Raw genomic sequence first — 17,628 nt, forward strand, 5'->3', positions numbered from 1 at the left:
ACAGCAATTATCTATATGAATGGTGGTCTGATCGACATTTGTAACAAATGAGCATTATTAAGTGACAAGCAGAAAAAAATATGAATTTTTTTAAGAGATGGAGAGAGAGAGAAAGAAGGAGGGAGAGAGAGGTGCGGGTGGTGGGCAGAGGGAGAGAGGGACAGAGAGAGAATCTTACGCAAACTCCATGCCCAGCACAGAGCCTGATATGGGGCTCAGCCTCACAACCCTGAGATCATGACCTAAGCTGAAATCAAGAGTTAGACACTTAACCAACTGAGCCACCCAGGGACCCCTCTCTTTGTTTTAAACTACCAATTGAATGTCCATCAAACAAGTATGGCTATTGAGATCCTCAAAGTTTTATTTAATCATACCTTTTAAACTCAAGACAAACAATGAGATCAGCCTTTAATGCAAGAATAGTTTTTCCTTGAGCATGGTGGTAGAGGGGGGCAGGAGTATGGGAGCAGGCAATGTGTTGGGGTCTTCACTATCCTTTTCAGACAGGATAACAAAAAATGCTAATACCAATATAGCATACCATAGCAATTACCAAGTACCAGGTACTCTTCTAAGCACTTGGCATATAATAACTTGTTTGATAATCCTAACAATGCTTTGATGTAGGTAATCATATATAGAAACCTGATTTTGAGGGAGGTTAAATAATTGCCGTTACTAAGCTAGTAAAGTAGTGGCACTGGGACTTTAACTCAGCCAACAGTCTGGACCCAGTATATTTGCTCTTACAATCTAGCACACAGAAGCAACAGTTACTTTATTAATTACTCCAGCTTTCATCACTAGTGTTAACAAGAGAAAACATAACATGGGGTGTTTTTAAGAGGTTAATTTTATATTTAAAGAAATGACTATCTTCTTTATTGGACAATTTTAATAAAAATAACATTTATCTGTATTATTATTTTAAAAATTGATTTTGGTTTGGGACACTTAGTAATGGAGTCTAATTGAAAGCCCAATTCTCTTAACCACAAATATTCATTTTTAAAGCTTTACTTTACCTAGAGCAGCCACTGAGAACTAAATGGCATTAAGAGACGTTGACAATTTTACCAACAGTAATGCCAAGCCCAGGCGAAAGATTATGGACCAGATGAGAAAGAATTCATAGGTTGTAAGCTTAACCAAAGCAAGGGAGGACAAGAAAACTAGTATTTTTTAAGTACCTCTTAGAATGCTAGGCATTTTGCTACGTGTTTTATACGTGTTATTTCATTTAATCCTTAGAACAACTCTGTGAATTAAGAATTATTATTCCCAATTTAAGGATGAGACTCATTAAAACACTGAGATACCACTATACACTTATCAGAATGGCCAAAGTCCAAGACTGATAATACTGATAATGCTTGACTGTGAAGCAACAGGAATTTTCATTGCTGGTGGGCATGCAAAGTGATACAGTCAGTCTAGAAGATGGTTTGGCAGTTTCTTATAAACATACTCTTACTATATATGAACCAGCAGTACATCCCTTGGTATTTATTCAAATGAAATTAAAATTTATGTCCACACTAAGATCTGTACATGAATCCATAAGCAGCATTAGTCATAATTGCCAAAACTTGCAAGCAACCAAGATCTCCTTCAGTAGGTGAGTAGATAAATAAACTGTGGCAAATACGGACAACAGAATGTTATTCAGCACTAAAAGGAAATGAGGTATCAAGCCATGAAAAGACATGGTGGTATCCTAAATGTGAATTACTAAGTGAAAGCAACCAATCCAACCTGCTTCCAACTATATGACATTTTGGAAAAGCAAAACTATGGAGACAGTAAAGAGTTCTGTGGCTGCCAAGGATGAGGATGAAGGAGGGATGCATAGACAAAACACAAAGGATGCTTAGGGCAGTGAAATTATTATGTATGCTGCAATGATGGATACAGGTCATACATTTGACTAAACCCAGAGAACATATTGCACCAAGAGTGAACCCTAATATATACTATGGATTTGGGGTGATAATGATGTATTAGTGCAGGTTCACTGATTGTAACAAATGTACAACTCTGGTGCAGGATGGTGATCCTGGGAGAGACTCTCCAGTGGGAGAGACTGTGTCTGTGTGGCAAGAGAGGGTACTCTGTGCTTTCCACTCAGTTTTACCAGGAGTCTAATGCTGCTCTAAAGAATGAAGTCTACTTTAAAAAAGCACCTCCTCAGTCAAAACACATACTCTTCCACATACTCATACCAAAACACATACTCTAAGAAAGATGAGACCCCATAAGTTAGAGGATTCAGCAAGTCAGAAACCTTCTGCAATACCTTACTTTAGTTATTTTCACGATGTTTTTCTGATTTCTAGGGATGACAAAGTACCTGGATTTCCCTTAAGTATGTGACTGGGTTAAAATATTCATTTTGAAACTTGGAAGCCCTAGAGGTAGGGGTTTGGGATTAGGAACTCAATGCAAAGAGACAAGAGAAAGATTTCTTGAAGGGCACAGTAGCTCTCAGAACACGTTGTCAGGTTAGGATTAGGAGAGAGAAGGGAAGGACAGGGGGAGAGAAAGAGTATTATAATGGACTCACTTATGATAGGGAAAACAGGGAACTTTGGAAATGCTTGTCTGATAAACAATTTTAAGTTGATTCTTCTCCTAAGCATTAATTTTCCTTTGTTCTGTCAGAATCATCACTAAAAGACTATTACACTGGGTTAATAGGATTCTGGGTAATGAACATGTAAAGGTGGGATGGGCAAAGATCTAAACTGAGGAGTGGATGAGGGTTGGCAGGTAAAACACAGCAGAGGCAACACCGCGGTTGGCAGTAGACCAGGCAAAAGGGCTGAGCGTGGAGGTGGGTTGGAAAGTATATGGTGACTTGAGGGGGCGGCGATAAAATTTAAGCAGAATGTATGACTGGAGGCCTCTGCATTTGGGTCTTTGCTCTATGCCACCTCCTCAGAGAGGCCTTCTCTGATTAAAAGTAGACCAACACAAGACAAATTCATTGCCCTATTTGGTTTTCTTTATAGCACTTATCATTGTTCATTTGTTTATGTATGTCTTTCTAATTACACTAGCGTAGTGGTTCTCATCTGGGGGTAATTTTGCCCCCAGGGACATTTGGCAGTGCCGGGAGACATTTTTTGTTGTCACAACTGAAGGATATTCTTTGGGCATCTAGTGAGTAAAGGTCAGAGATGCTGCTCAACATTCTAGAGTGCACGGGACAGCCCCCCCCCCCCCAAAATCATCCAGCATTAGAAAAATTAGAAAAATTCCTGGAAGAAAAGGATTTCGTCTCGTGTGTTGTTATTCCCAGTACCTATAATAGCACCTGGCATGTGGTAGGTACTTGATAAATACACACTGAAGGGTTGATCATCATTGATGTCTTCATTTTTCCAGCTTAAAATAAGAACCAGTTTCTCCTGGCCTCATATATGCTCCCAGCTACAGGTCTGTCTCTCCAATCTACATCAGAGTACCAATATAAAACCTGTGAATAGACCCTTTCCCCATGCATCCAGACCAGGAGACCCCCTCTACGTATTTCTCCCTGAAAATTCCCTCCATTTGCTCTGTATAGATTTAAGCGTGGGACTGGGACAGTAAGAAATACTGCAGTAACCATTCCACCTATTTAAGTTGCAGGTTTGCAAAGAGTTCTATCCATGCTCACCATTAAGGAATTGGGACAAAAGGAGTGCGTGGCAAGCATGTTGACAACTGATCAAAGCTGTGTTTGCAGTTGGGGTAATGAGCTCTAACAAGCCTGGACCTCTTGCCCCAAAGCCCTCTAACCATTGAGCATCCAGCCACAGGCCAACGTCATATTTCTTCCTTGTCACCAGACCATTCTAAGAACACTCTTTGGGACTGACAGACTTTTTCACTGGCATTAGCAGCAATGTGGTACAGTTCAACGCCACCATGCCTCCCAACTTTCAAGAAAGCTACAATCTATAGTTCAGAATTTCAAAGAATTATGTTTAAAAGTAGTAACCTGGAGGGAAGTGAGAAAGAGAATCCAAAAATATAACGCAGTCATTTCCAAAACTACCCACAGGTATTTTCCCGTTTATAAAAGCAATATTATGATGAGAGGAAATAAAAATCTTTGTGTGGGAAAACAACATGTTAGTTTGGGCCAAAGACCAAAGAATTTGACCAAAATAACTGAGGAACTATCCCAGGAAACAGCTAGTCCACATAATAATCAAACTTAATTAGGTGAGGTCAGGACATAGTCAACTCCCCTTTGGGTTACCTCATTTTCTTGCTGGTCCCACTGACATAACTGCAGAACCTGACCCAGTTCTTGCTGCTGGTGCTTCAAGTCCTTGTCAAGTTGCCGTCTCCTATCTTGTAGAAGCTCAAGAAGGCTGTCAATCTTCAGGCAGCTGTTATGAGCTCCCTGAATCAACTCAGGATTCACATTAGGTCCATCACACTTGAATTTTTCTATGAAGTCAGTGAGCTGTTGGCTTTTGTTTAATAGGGCTAGAGATCGTTCTAAGAGTTCTAGAAGAGAATTAGAAGGAAAAAAGAATAGCAATATGAGTGAGCTTTTCTATAGTAATATTCAAACTCTTGGTATAATTTAAAATTTATGTAACCTTTATGTTAACAATAAATTGTACTGTAAGGAATCCAAATGCATAAATAGAAATACAACTGGTCAGATACCATGACTTAACAATTTCTGTAGCACTAACTGCCAAACAATAGGATGCTGCAGTTCAGTGATAAGGTAAATCAGTACAGGGGAAAGATCGAGGGACTCTGGCACTGTTTCAGTTGGTTTTTAATGATGTGGTTAAGCTGCTTGCACCCCTTGACATGTTCTACAGTCTGAAGTGAATGGACTAATTCTGAGATTTAAAGGTTATGACCCAGGAGTCAATCCATGACACATTCCTCTCCTTCATTATCAACAGCTGTCAATTCTCCCCTCTATCTTCTGCATGTGTCTACTGCTCTCCATCCCTATTACAGAAAATATTTTTTGGGCAGCCACCTCTTTTTTTTTTTGAAGATTTATTTATGTATTCATGAGAGACACAGAGAGAAGCAGAGACATAGGCAGAGGGAGAAGCAGGCTCCATGCAGGGAGCCCGATGCGGGACTCGATCCCAGGACCCTGGGGTCATACCATGAGCTTAAGGCAGACGCTCAAAAACTGAGCCACCGAGGTGACCTGGGCAGCCACCTCTTTATTGTATCCTTCTCCAATCCATTCATCCATTCTCCATATGTTAGCCAGACAGATCTTTTCTGAACAAACTATATCACACACGTGCACACACACACAACAATGGTTTCCCATTACCTTAGAATTAAGGACAGACCCCTTGACATGATTTTAGGTCTGGCAGATCTGGTTCCTATCATCCCTTTCAGATTATCTCAATCTCTCTACTCTTCATCCTTCTCTTTTAAGTACATCACAAATCTGACATTCCCTTCTGCCCCAGAACTTCTCAGTCCTCTACAGGGACACTATCCTTCTCAAGCCCTTTCTTCTCCACCCTTATTCTACTCAAACTTCATGTCTTACTCAACTGCCAATTCCTCAAGAAATAAACCAGACTGAATCAAAATCCTATATCAGGGGCACCTGGGTGGCTTAGTGCTTGAGCATCTACTTTTAGCTCAGGTCATGATCTCGGGGTCCTGGGATCGAGTCCTGCATCAGGCTCCCTGCAGGGAGCCTTATTCTCCCTCTGCCTGTGTTTCTGCCTCTCTCTGTGTGTCTCATGAATAAATAAATAAAATCTTTTAAAAAAAATCCTATATCCAATCCTATACCAAATCAAATACTATTAATTGTTCTTATTAATAGTTCTTATCACAACTATAGTTTTATACCTACGTGTTGAGTTAGTTGATTAATATCTCCCTTTGCCACCAGGCTCCAAGGCAATATGAGGACAGTGGCCATGACACTATCCCCAGCACTTAGCATAGTGATTGCCATAGGTGAGATGTTCAACAATTTTTGCAGAATGCTTGAATGAGATCAAATGTATTAAGATAGGGGGAAGAATTAAGAGAACTACAGGTGCTAGAGATCAGCAGTTCTCTATAGATGTAAAAAAGACTTTGAGAAGGCATGGGGTTTTGTGATGGGAAAGTGATGGAAACAGAAGCCAAGTTACCAGGTTGAGAAGTGGGGACATAGTGATGAACTGAAGTCAACAAGACAGGGCAATCTTTGAGGCATTTGTTGTTAGAGGGGAGAAAAAAAGAAGAGAATCTCAGCAAGATTGAATATACTGCTTTTTATTTTTTAGGACAGGGAGAACTATGGAAAACACCCAGAGACTAAGTACCTCACAAGCAACACAACTAGAAGTGGACTAAGCTGTGCTAAAAGCCACCTATTCTTTTTTTTTAATTATTTATTTATTTATGATAGTCACAGAGAGAGAGAGAGAGGCAGAGACATAGGCAGAGGGAGAAGCAGGCTCCATGCACCGGGAGCCCGACGTGGGATTCGATCCCAGGTCTCCAGGAACGCGCCCTGGGCCAAAGGCAGGCACTAAACCGCTGCGCCACCCAGGGTTCACTAAAAGCCACCTATTCTTATTAGAAGCTCAATGTTCTTTCCAATCTCCCATGGCACTCTACATTAGCACTCTAACCTTCGGCAGTTAACTGCACAGCAATAACGAGGCTGTGGTAGTTGGGCCAGGTTTCTCTTTAATACTTTTTTTTTTTTTTTTTTTGAAGAGCTGAAAGAGAGAATGAGATAAGTGAAGATATTGTGAAGAGAGACTTTGACATGAAAAGGAAAGAATTTGAAGTAGTTTATGTCACATGACCTAGATCTGTCCAAGTATTAGATGGTGTTATCCGCTCAGAGTAAGGAAGGCGTGCTTATGTGCACTGGGCAATCTGATGGGGAGCTAATGATGCAAAGCAACAAATGACAAAAACAACCTGAGCCAAAAAGGGAATGAGATCATTCAAACACAGTAAGAAAAGACAGGGAGAACATTAGAATAAATCTCTCAAAGACATGGAAGCAAACATGAACAAGATGGCAGAGGCAAGGACAGGAAAAAAAAAAAAAAAAACCTACCTCTCCAGAGAAAATTCTTATGTAGAAAGAAAGAGCTTGAAAATGAGATGAAGACAGGTTATGGAGAGCCTTGTGTGATAAACTGAAGAGTTTTAATTTGTATAACCTATGTGATAATCAGTATGATTGATTCTCCATATTTATGGCTACATATTTCCTTGCATCAAAGAGTTTGTTATGATATTGTGAAAAGTTACACACACACACACACACACACACACACACGGAGGAAATGTGGGCAAGTGGCAGGGTTTCTATGTAGTATTTCTTTCCTACCTTTCCATAACTAGTTCATACACGCTAGACATTTCAAAAGAGAGAGGAAAGCATAGCTCTAAGTATTAGGACATTGCAGACTGACAGTGCCTGTTCTGATTCTTCCAGGATACTTACAATTAGCCCAAATTTCTATTTGCAGTCTTTTTGTGATTTTCTGTTTCATATCTGACAAAATAGTATGACTACTACCAAGTACCATTAGGAATGGAGTCTCTGGCCAAAGTTACTTGTAAACTGTAACCAGGCTAAAATCAGTCCAGTACTGCTACCATAATAGCCATTAAAGTGGACAAATTTTTCCCTCAGTTTCCTCTGTTGGTCCTTTGGCTCTTCCTCTGTTGGTTTCTCATATCTTAACCTTTTTTTATTGTTTATACTTTCCTAGCTATTTATTCCACGAGCTGATTGTACAAAATGATGCATTTTTCCTCAAGGGTAAACTGTCTAGATAGAATATCGTGAACTTCAAGAAATGCAAAATCTCTGTGGTGTATTTATTTTAAAAATCATATTTTTGCATACATAAAACCCTACTTTCTGACATAATGCCTTGTGATATGAGGCAAGTAGATAGTTAATAAATTTTTATTATTTGTTTTGATTTTGATTATATCTAAGAAAGTTTGTATTAAGGCAGATTTTATACTAACATTTATACAGATTGCCATATTAAGTACAAATAACAAATTCAAGATGGATAAATGAGGGATGTACATAACTTAAGTGAATTTATAACTTACTAAGCAATATTTCCAAAAGACTAATTTCTAAAAACTATCAAAGTCTTGGGAATGAGATGAGGGGTGATATTTCTTCCTAAAACATTTTTAAATATTCCAAGTGTTCCTCAGTGGGATGTTGTTTCCTAAACTCATTCAACAGGCACTTTCAAATATACACAAAAGTAGAAAAAATAGTATAATAGACTCCAATGAGCCTATATCTCAGCCACATTTAAATATATATATTTATGAACATTTAAGAACAAGGAAGTAACAATATGATTGTTCCTGCAGGGAAGCTTCTCCAGTATTATGTTCATTTTAAGAAGACATTGGAAAACTGGACGGTTCAGTTGTGAACCTTCAGAGCTTAGAATCCATTTTTTTCCTCCTTAATGTCCCTGAAATGCCTTGTTCATTGCTCCAGTTTGTATCATCGTACTGTGTCTTACATTGGAATTAAATACAAATGACACTCAATAAACATACTTTGGGTTGGATACTATTCTACATCATGGTGATTCAGATATGTACTAATGCCTGCCCTCTAGAGTCCCACAATCTGGTGATAAAGACAAATATGGAAATGAATTGTTACTACATAGTATGCTGGGTGGTATAACAGCAACCTACAGGAAACAGAGAGGTAACTTGCCAATAAATGTGGACATGCCCTAACCAAATTGTAGGCTTCCTGAGAAAAAAGCCCACTACCCACTTTTTAAAAAAATAACTTAATAGTGAAAGGGATTTTCCTTAACTAGTGCTGTTATTTAAAGGCTAATTTTCATTTCCTGACCTTGAGAAGGGAAATTCACTGAATTCAACCAAATTCAACCATTTATCTAACCAAGAAATCTTCCCCAGGAACCTACCATGTGTGGGCACCATGCTGGGTGCTGAGTATACAAGGAAGAACAAGGTGGACATGACCCATGACCTCAGGAGCTAAAATCTAGCAGACTGAGTAACTGAATCTCTGGTGGTTGTTCCTCTAACATCCCCTTAAAACCATTTACAACTATGTCTTTTTTTGGAGTAGATGACCAAAAATAAAGCTTTACTTAAACTTTCTTGGAACAATTTGAGGTATAAACATATAAATTTAAAATACACTATCACACATGAGCATTGTCACATGAACATATTATAAAGCCTCTAAACGCTTATGTAAGGAATAAACGTTATTTCTTGCCTTTGGTATGATGTTCATGAAGCTGAAGAAGTGCCTTTAAGGACTCAGCACTCTCAAACTCCTGGGTGTTCTGGAGGAAATCTTCAGCTTGGTCTATTTTAATAGCAAACTACAACACAAATACAAGGGAAAGACATTTGAAAAAAAAGCAATGTGCCACTTTGGGTTATTTGTAGATGTTTTTCATGAATTCATATCCTAGTTGACTGTATATGTGTTTCTGTGTTTGTGTGTTTGAATGATGATGTATGTGTTTGTGTGCATGTGTGTGGATTTAGGGTGTTTGTATGAAGTTATGTGTTCACATGTAGTCAATTTACAAAGTGCCAAAGAACTTTCTTTTCCTTCCTTTGTATTTCTTTTTTATACTTGGAAATATGTCATATATGCTGAAATAATTTAACTTGTTTATTGGTAAGTGTCTATTGAAATCTTCAACTAAAATTATTGTGTCTATGGAATAAAGCAGCCACTTCCAACATGTAAAGCAGTTTGTCAAAGAATAACCAAAAAGTTCACAAAAAACAACAATAAATAATAATAAAATAATAATAATAAAAGTTTGGTTAACCAGTAACCTATGTAATTATAAGTAAATATTACTTAAGAACCCACTTAGAAGGAAAGTTGAAATACAGTTAACATTTTCCTCTGTGATTAGACTTAGAACCAAAAAATATAACTTCTAAAATAACACAAGTCTAACCCCATTTCTACACTTGATCTTAACAAAAAGGCTAAGAAGTAATGTTTAATCCCCTTTCTTATACAAAACAAAAAAATATATTTTTGTACAGAAAGTGATCTGAAGAGATAACACCAAAGGATTACCTTATGAGAAGAAATGAGATTAAGAATAGGGGCCAGTGAACTTTTACCTTTTGAATCTACCATTTGTAATTTTGTTTGCATTTTTATCAATGATCTTATGCATTCTTTATATAAATAAAAGTGAGATTAGATAAAGCAAGAATGAAAAATGGAAAATTTCTCTGCTTCAAAAAAAAAAAAAGAAAGAAGAAGAAGAAGCAGAAGAAGCAATAACATTCTAAGTGGTGAGGAGTATGACCCATTTCTCTGTTTCTCCTTGGAGGAAATATGAAGGGGAGGGAGGCATTTGAAGTGATATTAAAATTCTCTGGGAAATTTAGAAACAAATTTTAGAAAAGGGTATAATATTTGGTTCTACCAGTACAGTACATTGATGATAATGGCATAGTAGTAGTGTAGCTAGACAATGGCAGCTTTGTTCTAGCATTCAGATTCAAAAGGAATTATTATAGTTTATAGGAATAGTTTAATCAATATGTTTACCTTTGTATCAGGTATTTAATAAACTCAAAAAGGTAAAGTATTGATGAGAAAGACACAAAAGCTTATCACATGCTTGTCTTTTTTTCAAGTTTTTTCCAAACTACCGTCTATGAATTTAATGATCTTTAATATTTTTATGTAACTATTCAATTAATAAGATCTACTATACTTTGATTATTTCAATAGCCTCATAAAATCCAGTTATAGATGGCATGGAATGGTGAAAGAGAGACTAATGAGCATGTCGCCTTTGGAAACTTGGAGGAGGCTTCACCATCATGTTAGAACAATCTGGTGGATACCAGTTACTGACAGCATGGTGTTTGAATAATCTGATGGTTAAGTGTGTGAATCTGAAACAGTCCTGTAATAATTATTAACCATGCAATAAGAAGTCATTTCACATTTTAATGGAACTGCATGCATCATAGTTCAATAAGGGGATCCTTCCCACACATCATTTACATCTCTAATTCATTCCATTTCTAATAGCTTATTTTAAGGATGTTTTTTAAAGAGAAGTTTCAAGACAAACAAACATATAAAACCAACCCTAGAGGGTAATTTGGTTTTTCTCTGTAGAACATTACAAAATGTTTTAGAGTCACTGTGTAACTTATACCTATATTTCAAATGTTATTTGAAATTAAATAAGCAAATAATGCTTTTCCTCAAAAGTTTTCCTTAAACTTCTGTTAACTTTTACTTTATGGATATATCCTTTTGCTCACTTTTCTTTTTGCACCTTGCACAGGATAGGAGTAGTAATAGTGGGATACTCTGTAAAGACCCTATTCTCATATATTTTTTTAAAATCAGCAATACAAGTTTTGGCAATACAAGAGGCAGGAAAGATTATGTAGGAGTTTGCCTTCAGGTTAGTACTAAGTGACCCACAATATTGGAAGGAGGATAATATAAGAAACAGTATCTTTTCACTAAAAATCAGAGGCTGGATTATTAGTATGATTAGTATTATGTATAATTAGTATTATTAGTATTATTATTCATACAATACTATTATTATTGTTGTTATTATTATTATTATTATTAGACTTAGTATTCCCTTTTTCTTCATGTAATATCTGGAAATAACTTCCCATCAGCTAGCATTAATGTTACTATGCCATGGGAAACAAATGTTGGGCCTAATGTTTTAAGAAAGATAATTTCCTGTGCTCAAATGAGTTGAATTTCAAGGGCAGTTGACATCTGTAACCAACGTACTAAGATGGAATGAATCAGATGTATCTACAATATGACCCTGTAGGTACATTTCACCTAGTTTGTGTTCAGGAAAGAAAACTACGCGTGAAGCTTTTTCCCAAGATGATCTGTAAAATGAATTGTAACTGAACTTCTGTATTCAAACTGTGGAAAACAAAACTTAAAAGCTACAACACGATTTTTGCTACTTCTTTTTACTTTTAAAGGAGTTCATGATGCATGAGATTGTCTACCCCAATTTTTATGTTCTATTACTAATCTTCCTTCCTTTGTTATTTTGGATTTAAGACCTGAATTTTGAGTTTGGAAATGTCATATTTTTCAAAGCTAGTGCTTTATCATAATGAAGCAGTGCTCTGACATCAAAATGAATGTACTGCCACTTGACAGAAGTTAAAAGTGAAATTTCCAATAACTGTCTTACACCAAATACAACAGCTCTTTTGATAATGTTCTCTGAGTCTTGCATTTTGAAATTGGGAACTGCAAAAAAAAAAAAAAAAAAAATCTCAGAATTCAGGAAAAGTCACAGGAAGAAATGACCTTCTTAGGTCCAGGACTTTCCTTTCCTTAAATTTTTAATGAGTTCAAACCATGAATCCAGTTAATGCCTTAGCAAAGTATTCTGTAAAGTGCTATGCTTATAAGTCAAATATTCTATGGAATATTCTGCAATTGCCTTTTCATAAATAGCAGAAGAAATTCTATCCTCCATCTTTTAGTCAACAAGAACGCTTTAGACCAACATTTCCTAATTATACTAAAATCGGGGGTAATTATTTGATTTAGTAATTGTATTACCATCTTCTAAAGAAAGTAATAAATCATAGTGACTTAGGGATAAGTTTCTATTTTTACTTAATATTTTACTTAATTTTAACTAGCTGTACTGAGGGGTTTTTTTAAAGATTTTATTTATTTATTTATTTATTTATTTATTTATTTATTTATTTGAGAGAAAGCACAAGGAAAGAGAGGGCATAGGGAGAAGAAGACTCCCCACTGATCTGGGAGCCTGACACCAACGCCAGGTTTGATCCCAGGAACCCAGGATCATGACTTGAGTGAAAGGCAGATGCTTAACCAACTGAGCCACACAGGTGCCCCTTTAGGGTTTTTGTTTTTTTTTTTGAAGGGCTACATTTAAAGCATTAACCGTTTTATGTTTTGGCAATCAAAAATTAAATGTATTGTATATAACTTGGTCGCTCTGCCATTTTTAAAACTGATTGCAATGTCAATTTGTGGAAATAAAACATTTTCAGGAGTGCTATTTTCTCTGATGTGAAGGTAGTTTTTTAAAACACAAACCTCCAACGCATTTTCAAAAAATTCAGAGGTCAACCTGAGGAGCTCCCTTCTTCTTTCAAGCATGGAGACAAGGGCTGCCCATGCTTCACCCAAAGTGTTGGCCATGGCATCATAGACCTGACTCTGATCCTTGTTCTCTTCAGCTGTCTTGTCTGCTTCCTGCAAGAGTTCCCATACCTGATCTTCCAAAGCCTAAGTGCAGGAAAGAAAAGAGTGTCACTCAATGTAAGAACCTGGAATCATATTTTAAACATTTGGATATTTTAAACTGTATGTGGTCTAAGAAGGTTTAGAAAGAATTTATAAACAAAAACTGCAATGCAGGCAGATAAATCAAGCAGACCGAAGGGAGCAATGGAAATTGTGATAAGCTAGAAAGCATGGCCAGGCTTAAGGCATTCATATTTAAACATTGTTCAAACATTGTAGAAACTTATCAAAGGCACACATTTACATTCCCAGAGGTCCAGAATATTATGTTGACCTCACATTTGAAAAAAAAAAATAAAGAAAAAGAAAACTAACTGGGACACATCCCAAAGAGAGTGATAAAGAAAAAAAAATATGAGAAATGAACCCAGTAAAACTTAGTTTATTCTAAATAATTATTATTGTTAATATGCTTGTGGAGCTTAATGTAAATGTTAAAAATAGGTTCTTGAAAGAGGATGTTTATAATGTAAAAATTAGAATGTCTATAACTGGTAATACAGATTGAACGAAATATGGAAGATAATTGTGCTTACATCATTGTTTCATTTAGGGATAAGAGGAGAATCTCATAGATTCTGTTTCATTCTTAAAGTTGGCACCAAAATAATGGGAAAGGTTTTAAAAATATAATAGACTAAAAATAATATGAATAAATTCTAGAATATCAGCAGAAAAGGGAAGTAAAATCTCTTGTTTTTGCAAACAAAAATAAAGAAAACAAAAGATATAAAAAGAATATTTCTCAGGATACAAACAAAAGAAACAAAACATAATGATAGGAATATGATTAAATATCAATTAACACCAAGAAAGTGGATGCATTATCTTTCTTAATTAAAAGAAAAAACATTAACAGGTTAGGTTTAAAAAAAAAGTCAATTAATTGTTTTTAATTTTTTTTTAATTTATTTATGATAGTCACACAGAGAGAGAGAGGGAGGTAGAGACATAGGCAGAGGGAGAAGCAGGCCCCATGCACCGAGAGCCCGACGTGGGATTCGATCCAGGATCATGCCCTGGGCCAAAGGCAGGCGCCAAACTGCTGCGCCACCCAGGGATCCCCAAAAGTCAATTAATTTATGTTTGCTAGAGACATATCTAAAGATATAACATTTGAAAATAAAAAGATGAGATATATCAGGCAAAGACAGACAAAATAAAAGGACTGACAACATTAATGACAGATAAATTAGAAGTGTAAACAAGAAATGGAGATTTTAAATGGCATTTTATTTTTATAAATAGTACAATCTAAAGGTACTCACAAATCTTTATATTTATGGCATCAAAATATTTAAAGTAGATATACCTAGTCCCAATGGAATAGGTAAAAAAAAGTCCAAGCAATAAATCTCTTAGAAATCTTAAGATAACACTTTAAAGAATAATTCTTAGATCAAATGGAGAATAAAAACTACTATTATGAATGGATAAAGAAGCTGTGGTCTATATATACAATGGAATATTCCTCAGCCATTAGAAACAACAAATACCGCCATTCACTTCGACGTGGATAGAACTGGAGGGCATTATACTGAGTGAAGTAAATCAATCAGAGAAGGACAAACATTATATGGTTTCATTCATTCAGGGAATATAATAAATAGTGAAAGGGACTATAGGGGAAAGGAGAGAAAATGAGTGGGAAATATCAGAGAGGGTGACAAACCACAAGAGACTCCTAACTCTGGGGAAAGAACAAGGGGTAGTGGAAGGGAGGTGTGTGGGAGGATGGGGTGACTAGGTGACGGGCACTGAGGGGCACACTTGATGGGATGAGCACTGGGTATTATACTATATGTTGGCAAATCGAACTCCAATAAAAAATATACAAAAAATAAAATTAAAAAAATTTTTTTAAAAACCTACTATTATAGGTTGTTTTGAGAAAAAATAATAATGAGGCTATTATGTTTAATAACCTAAGATACATTCATGGATTAGAAGACTTAATGTTATTAAAATGGCAATACTACTCAAAGCTATCTATAGATTCAGTGTAATCACTATCAAAAATTCAACAGCCTTTTTTTTTTTTCAGAAATCCAAATTCATATGGAATTGTAAGGGGATCCCAATAACCAAAACAATCTTTAAAAAGGAGAACAAAGTTGAAGGACTCACATTTTCAAATTCAAAACTTACTACAAAGTGACAGTAATCAAAACACTGTTGTACTGTCATAGGATGTACATATAAATAAATGGATTAGACTTGAGAATTCAGAAATACACCCATACATTTATGGCCAATTGATGTTCAACAGTGGTGCCAAGACCATTCAATGAAATAAAAACAGTTTCTTCAACAAATAGTACTGGTACACACATACAAAATAGTACTAGAACTACCAGATATCCACAATTATAAGAATGAAATTGAACCCTTAACTACACCATCTAAAAGTGGATCAATGATTTAAATGTAAAAGCTAAACCTCTAAAATTCTGAGAAAAAAACAGGTAAATCTTCATCATCTTGAATTTAGCAATGCTTTGTTAGTTATGACACTGGAAGCAAAAGCGACAACAACAACAAAAAAAAAAACAGAGAAATTGGACTGCTTCAAAATTAAGAACTTTTAAGTATCAAGGACATTATCAAAGAAGTGGAAAGAAAACTTATAGAATGGCAGAAAACATTTGAAAATAATTTCTCTAAAAGGGTCAATTATGCAGAATATATAAAGGACTCTTCTAACTTAACAATTAATGAAAAATACCTCAACATTATTAATCAACCCTGCTGACTTCATGTCTCAGGATGCCACTGATAGACTTACTGCCTTAGATTAGATTTGCCTTTTCTGGAGTTTCATATAAATGAAACCACACAGCATGTGGTTTTCCTATCTGGCTTCTTTCAGTCACTATAAGGTTTTTGAGATTCATTCATGCTCTTGCATATATTCTTTTCAGTATGGAGTAGTATCCCAATGAATGAATATACCATAATTTATCTAGTTGCCTGCTGACATTTAGATGTTTCCAATTTTAAGCTACAATGCATAGTTCTATTATGAATATTTATATATATTTATGTGTAAGTTTTTGTTTCAATATATTTTTTCATTTTGCTAGGTATTTACCCAGATGTTTTCTAATGAATTTTGCTTTCTTATTTATGCCATCTTGTGAGTTTTTAAATTTTTATGAGAATGTTATTTTTGTCATTGGAGAAATGAGGTGTTCATTTTTGCAATTACATAAAATAGAACTATTCTGAAAAAAAAAAGAAAAGAAGAAAAGCCATGCCATTGTTTTACTGGGAATAGGGGACTTGAATTATCTCCAGTTAGAATTCTAGAGTAGCTCTTCCCTTTTCTACTCTTTCAAATTATACCCTAAGACACATTATATACTTTAATTGTATTATTGTTCCCAGTTACTTGCTGTTTCTCCCTGTAAGGATTATATTCTCATGCCTCCTAACATCAGACTTGTTCATGTGATTTGCTTAGACTAATGAAATGTGAACAGGAGTTTTGTGTTCCACTCCCAAGCAGAAGTTTTAGAACCGAGTGACTCCATCATTTCTCTTTTCATAGATGGGAATGTTCCTACACCCTGGACCTTAAAATAAAGAAGACATGCAAAACTGAACTGTAATTACCACTTAGGCAAAATGTAATATGAATAAAAATAAAATGTGTTACTCTGAGCCACTGCTACTGGGAGGTTGTTTGTACCCTAGTATTGCCAGATACAGTCACAAAGGTAAACTCTTTGTATTTTACAAACGTAAAATCTTACATTATACATCCAACGTTTCCTCATGCTTAATGAAGAAGGAAAATAGAATTCATTATGCAAAAAAGGAAAAAATCTAGCCCAGTGCCTGATAATGTCATAGTTACCTCAAAGTCTCAGGCAGATTGGGATGAACGTGCCAATGAACTTTTCAGAGGCATGCACTGAATATGTGCCAGCTCTGATCTCTTTGGTGTTTAGGCTAAACCAGATAAAGGCTTTTCTAAATTGTCAGAAGAATTAGATCAACTGTGTATACATTCTTATCTAGCTATTGGAAAGCACAGTATCTGGGCATTTTCCTCTTGTGTGACAAGTCTTAGATTATCTTGCAGGCCAGTTAGTTTTGTATTGTGCATATTTTTTCATTTTATACTTTTTGTCATTACAATGGAATGACTTGGTCTTAATTTCTACTTATAATGGGTGTTAGCTCAAGAGTATCTAAGGAGAAGAAAGATATATTAGGAATTTTAAATTCTAAGATACTTCATCGGATGAGAGACTGTACTAAGAACTGAAAGTAGGAAAACTTGATTATTCCAAGGC

The 17,628-nt window shown here is 35.8% G+C and overlaps 1 protein-coding gene across 6 annotated transcripts in view; it reads right to left on the reverse strand.

Moving 5' to 3' along the window:
• CCDC141 (coiled-coil domain containing 141) overlaps window positions 1-17,628 on the reverse strand; it is a 194,770-nt gene that overhangs the window by 128,994 nt on the left and 48,148 nt on the right. For 5 of the 6 annotated variants that reach the window (XM_038584981.1, XM_038584980.1, XM_038584985.1 and 2 more), the window contains exons 3-5: window positions 13,118-13,309; window positions 9,266-9,374; window positions 4,253-4,506 (exon numbers count right to left, since the gene is read on the reverse strand). In XM_038584981.1, the coding sequence (XP_038440909.1) occupies window positions 4,253-4,506; window positions 9,266-9,374; window positions 13,118-13,309 (555 nt within the window). The remainder of the gene's footprint in view (window positions 1-4,252; window positions 4,507-9,265; window positions 9,375-13,117; window positions 13,310-17,628) is intronic. The other variant, XM_038584984.1, reaches the window with a different exon arrangement.

The sequence above is a fragment of the Canis lupus genome, chromosome 36 (genome assembly GCF_011100685.1).
Source record: "Canis lupus familiaris isolate Mischka breed German Shepherd chromosome 36, alternate assembly UU_Cfam_GSD_1.0, whole genome shotgun sequence".
Taxonomy (NCBI): Eukaryota; Metazoa; Chordata; class Mammalia; order Carnivora; family Canidae; genus Canis; species Canis lupus.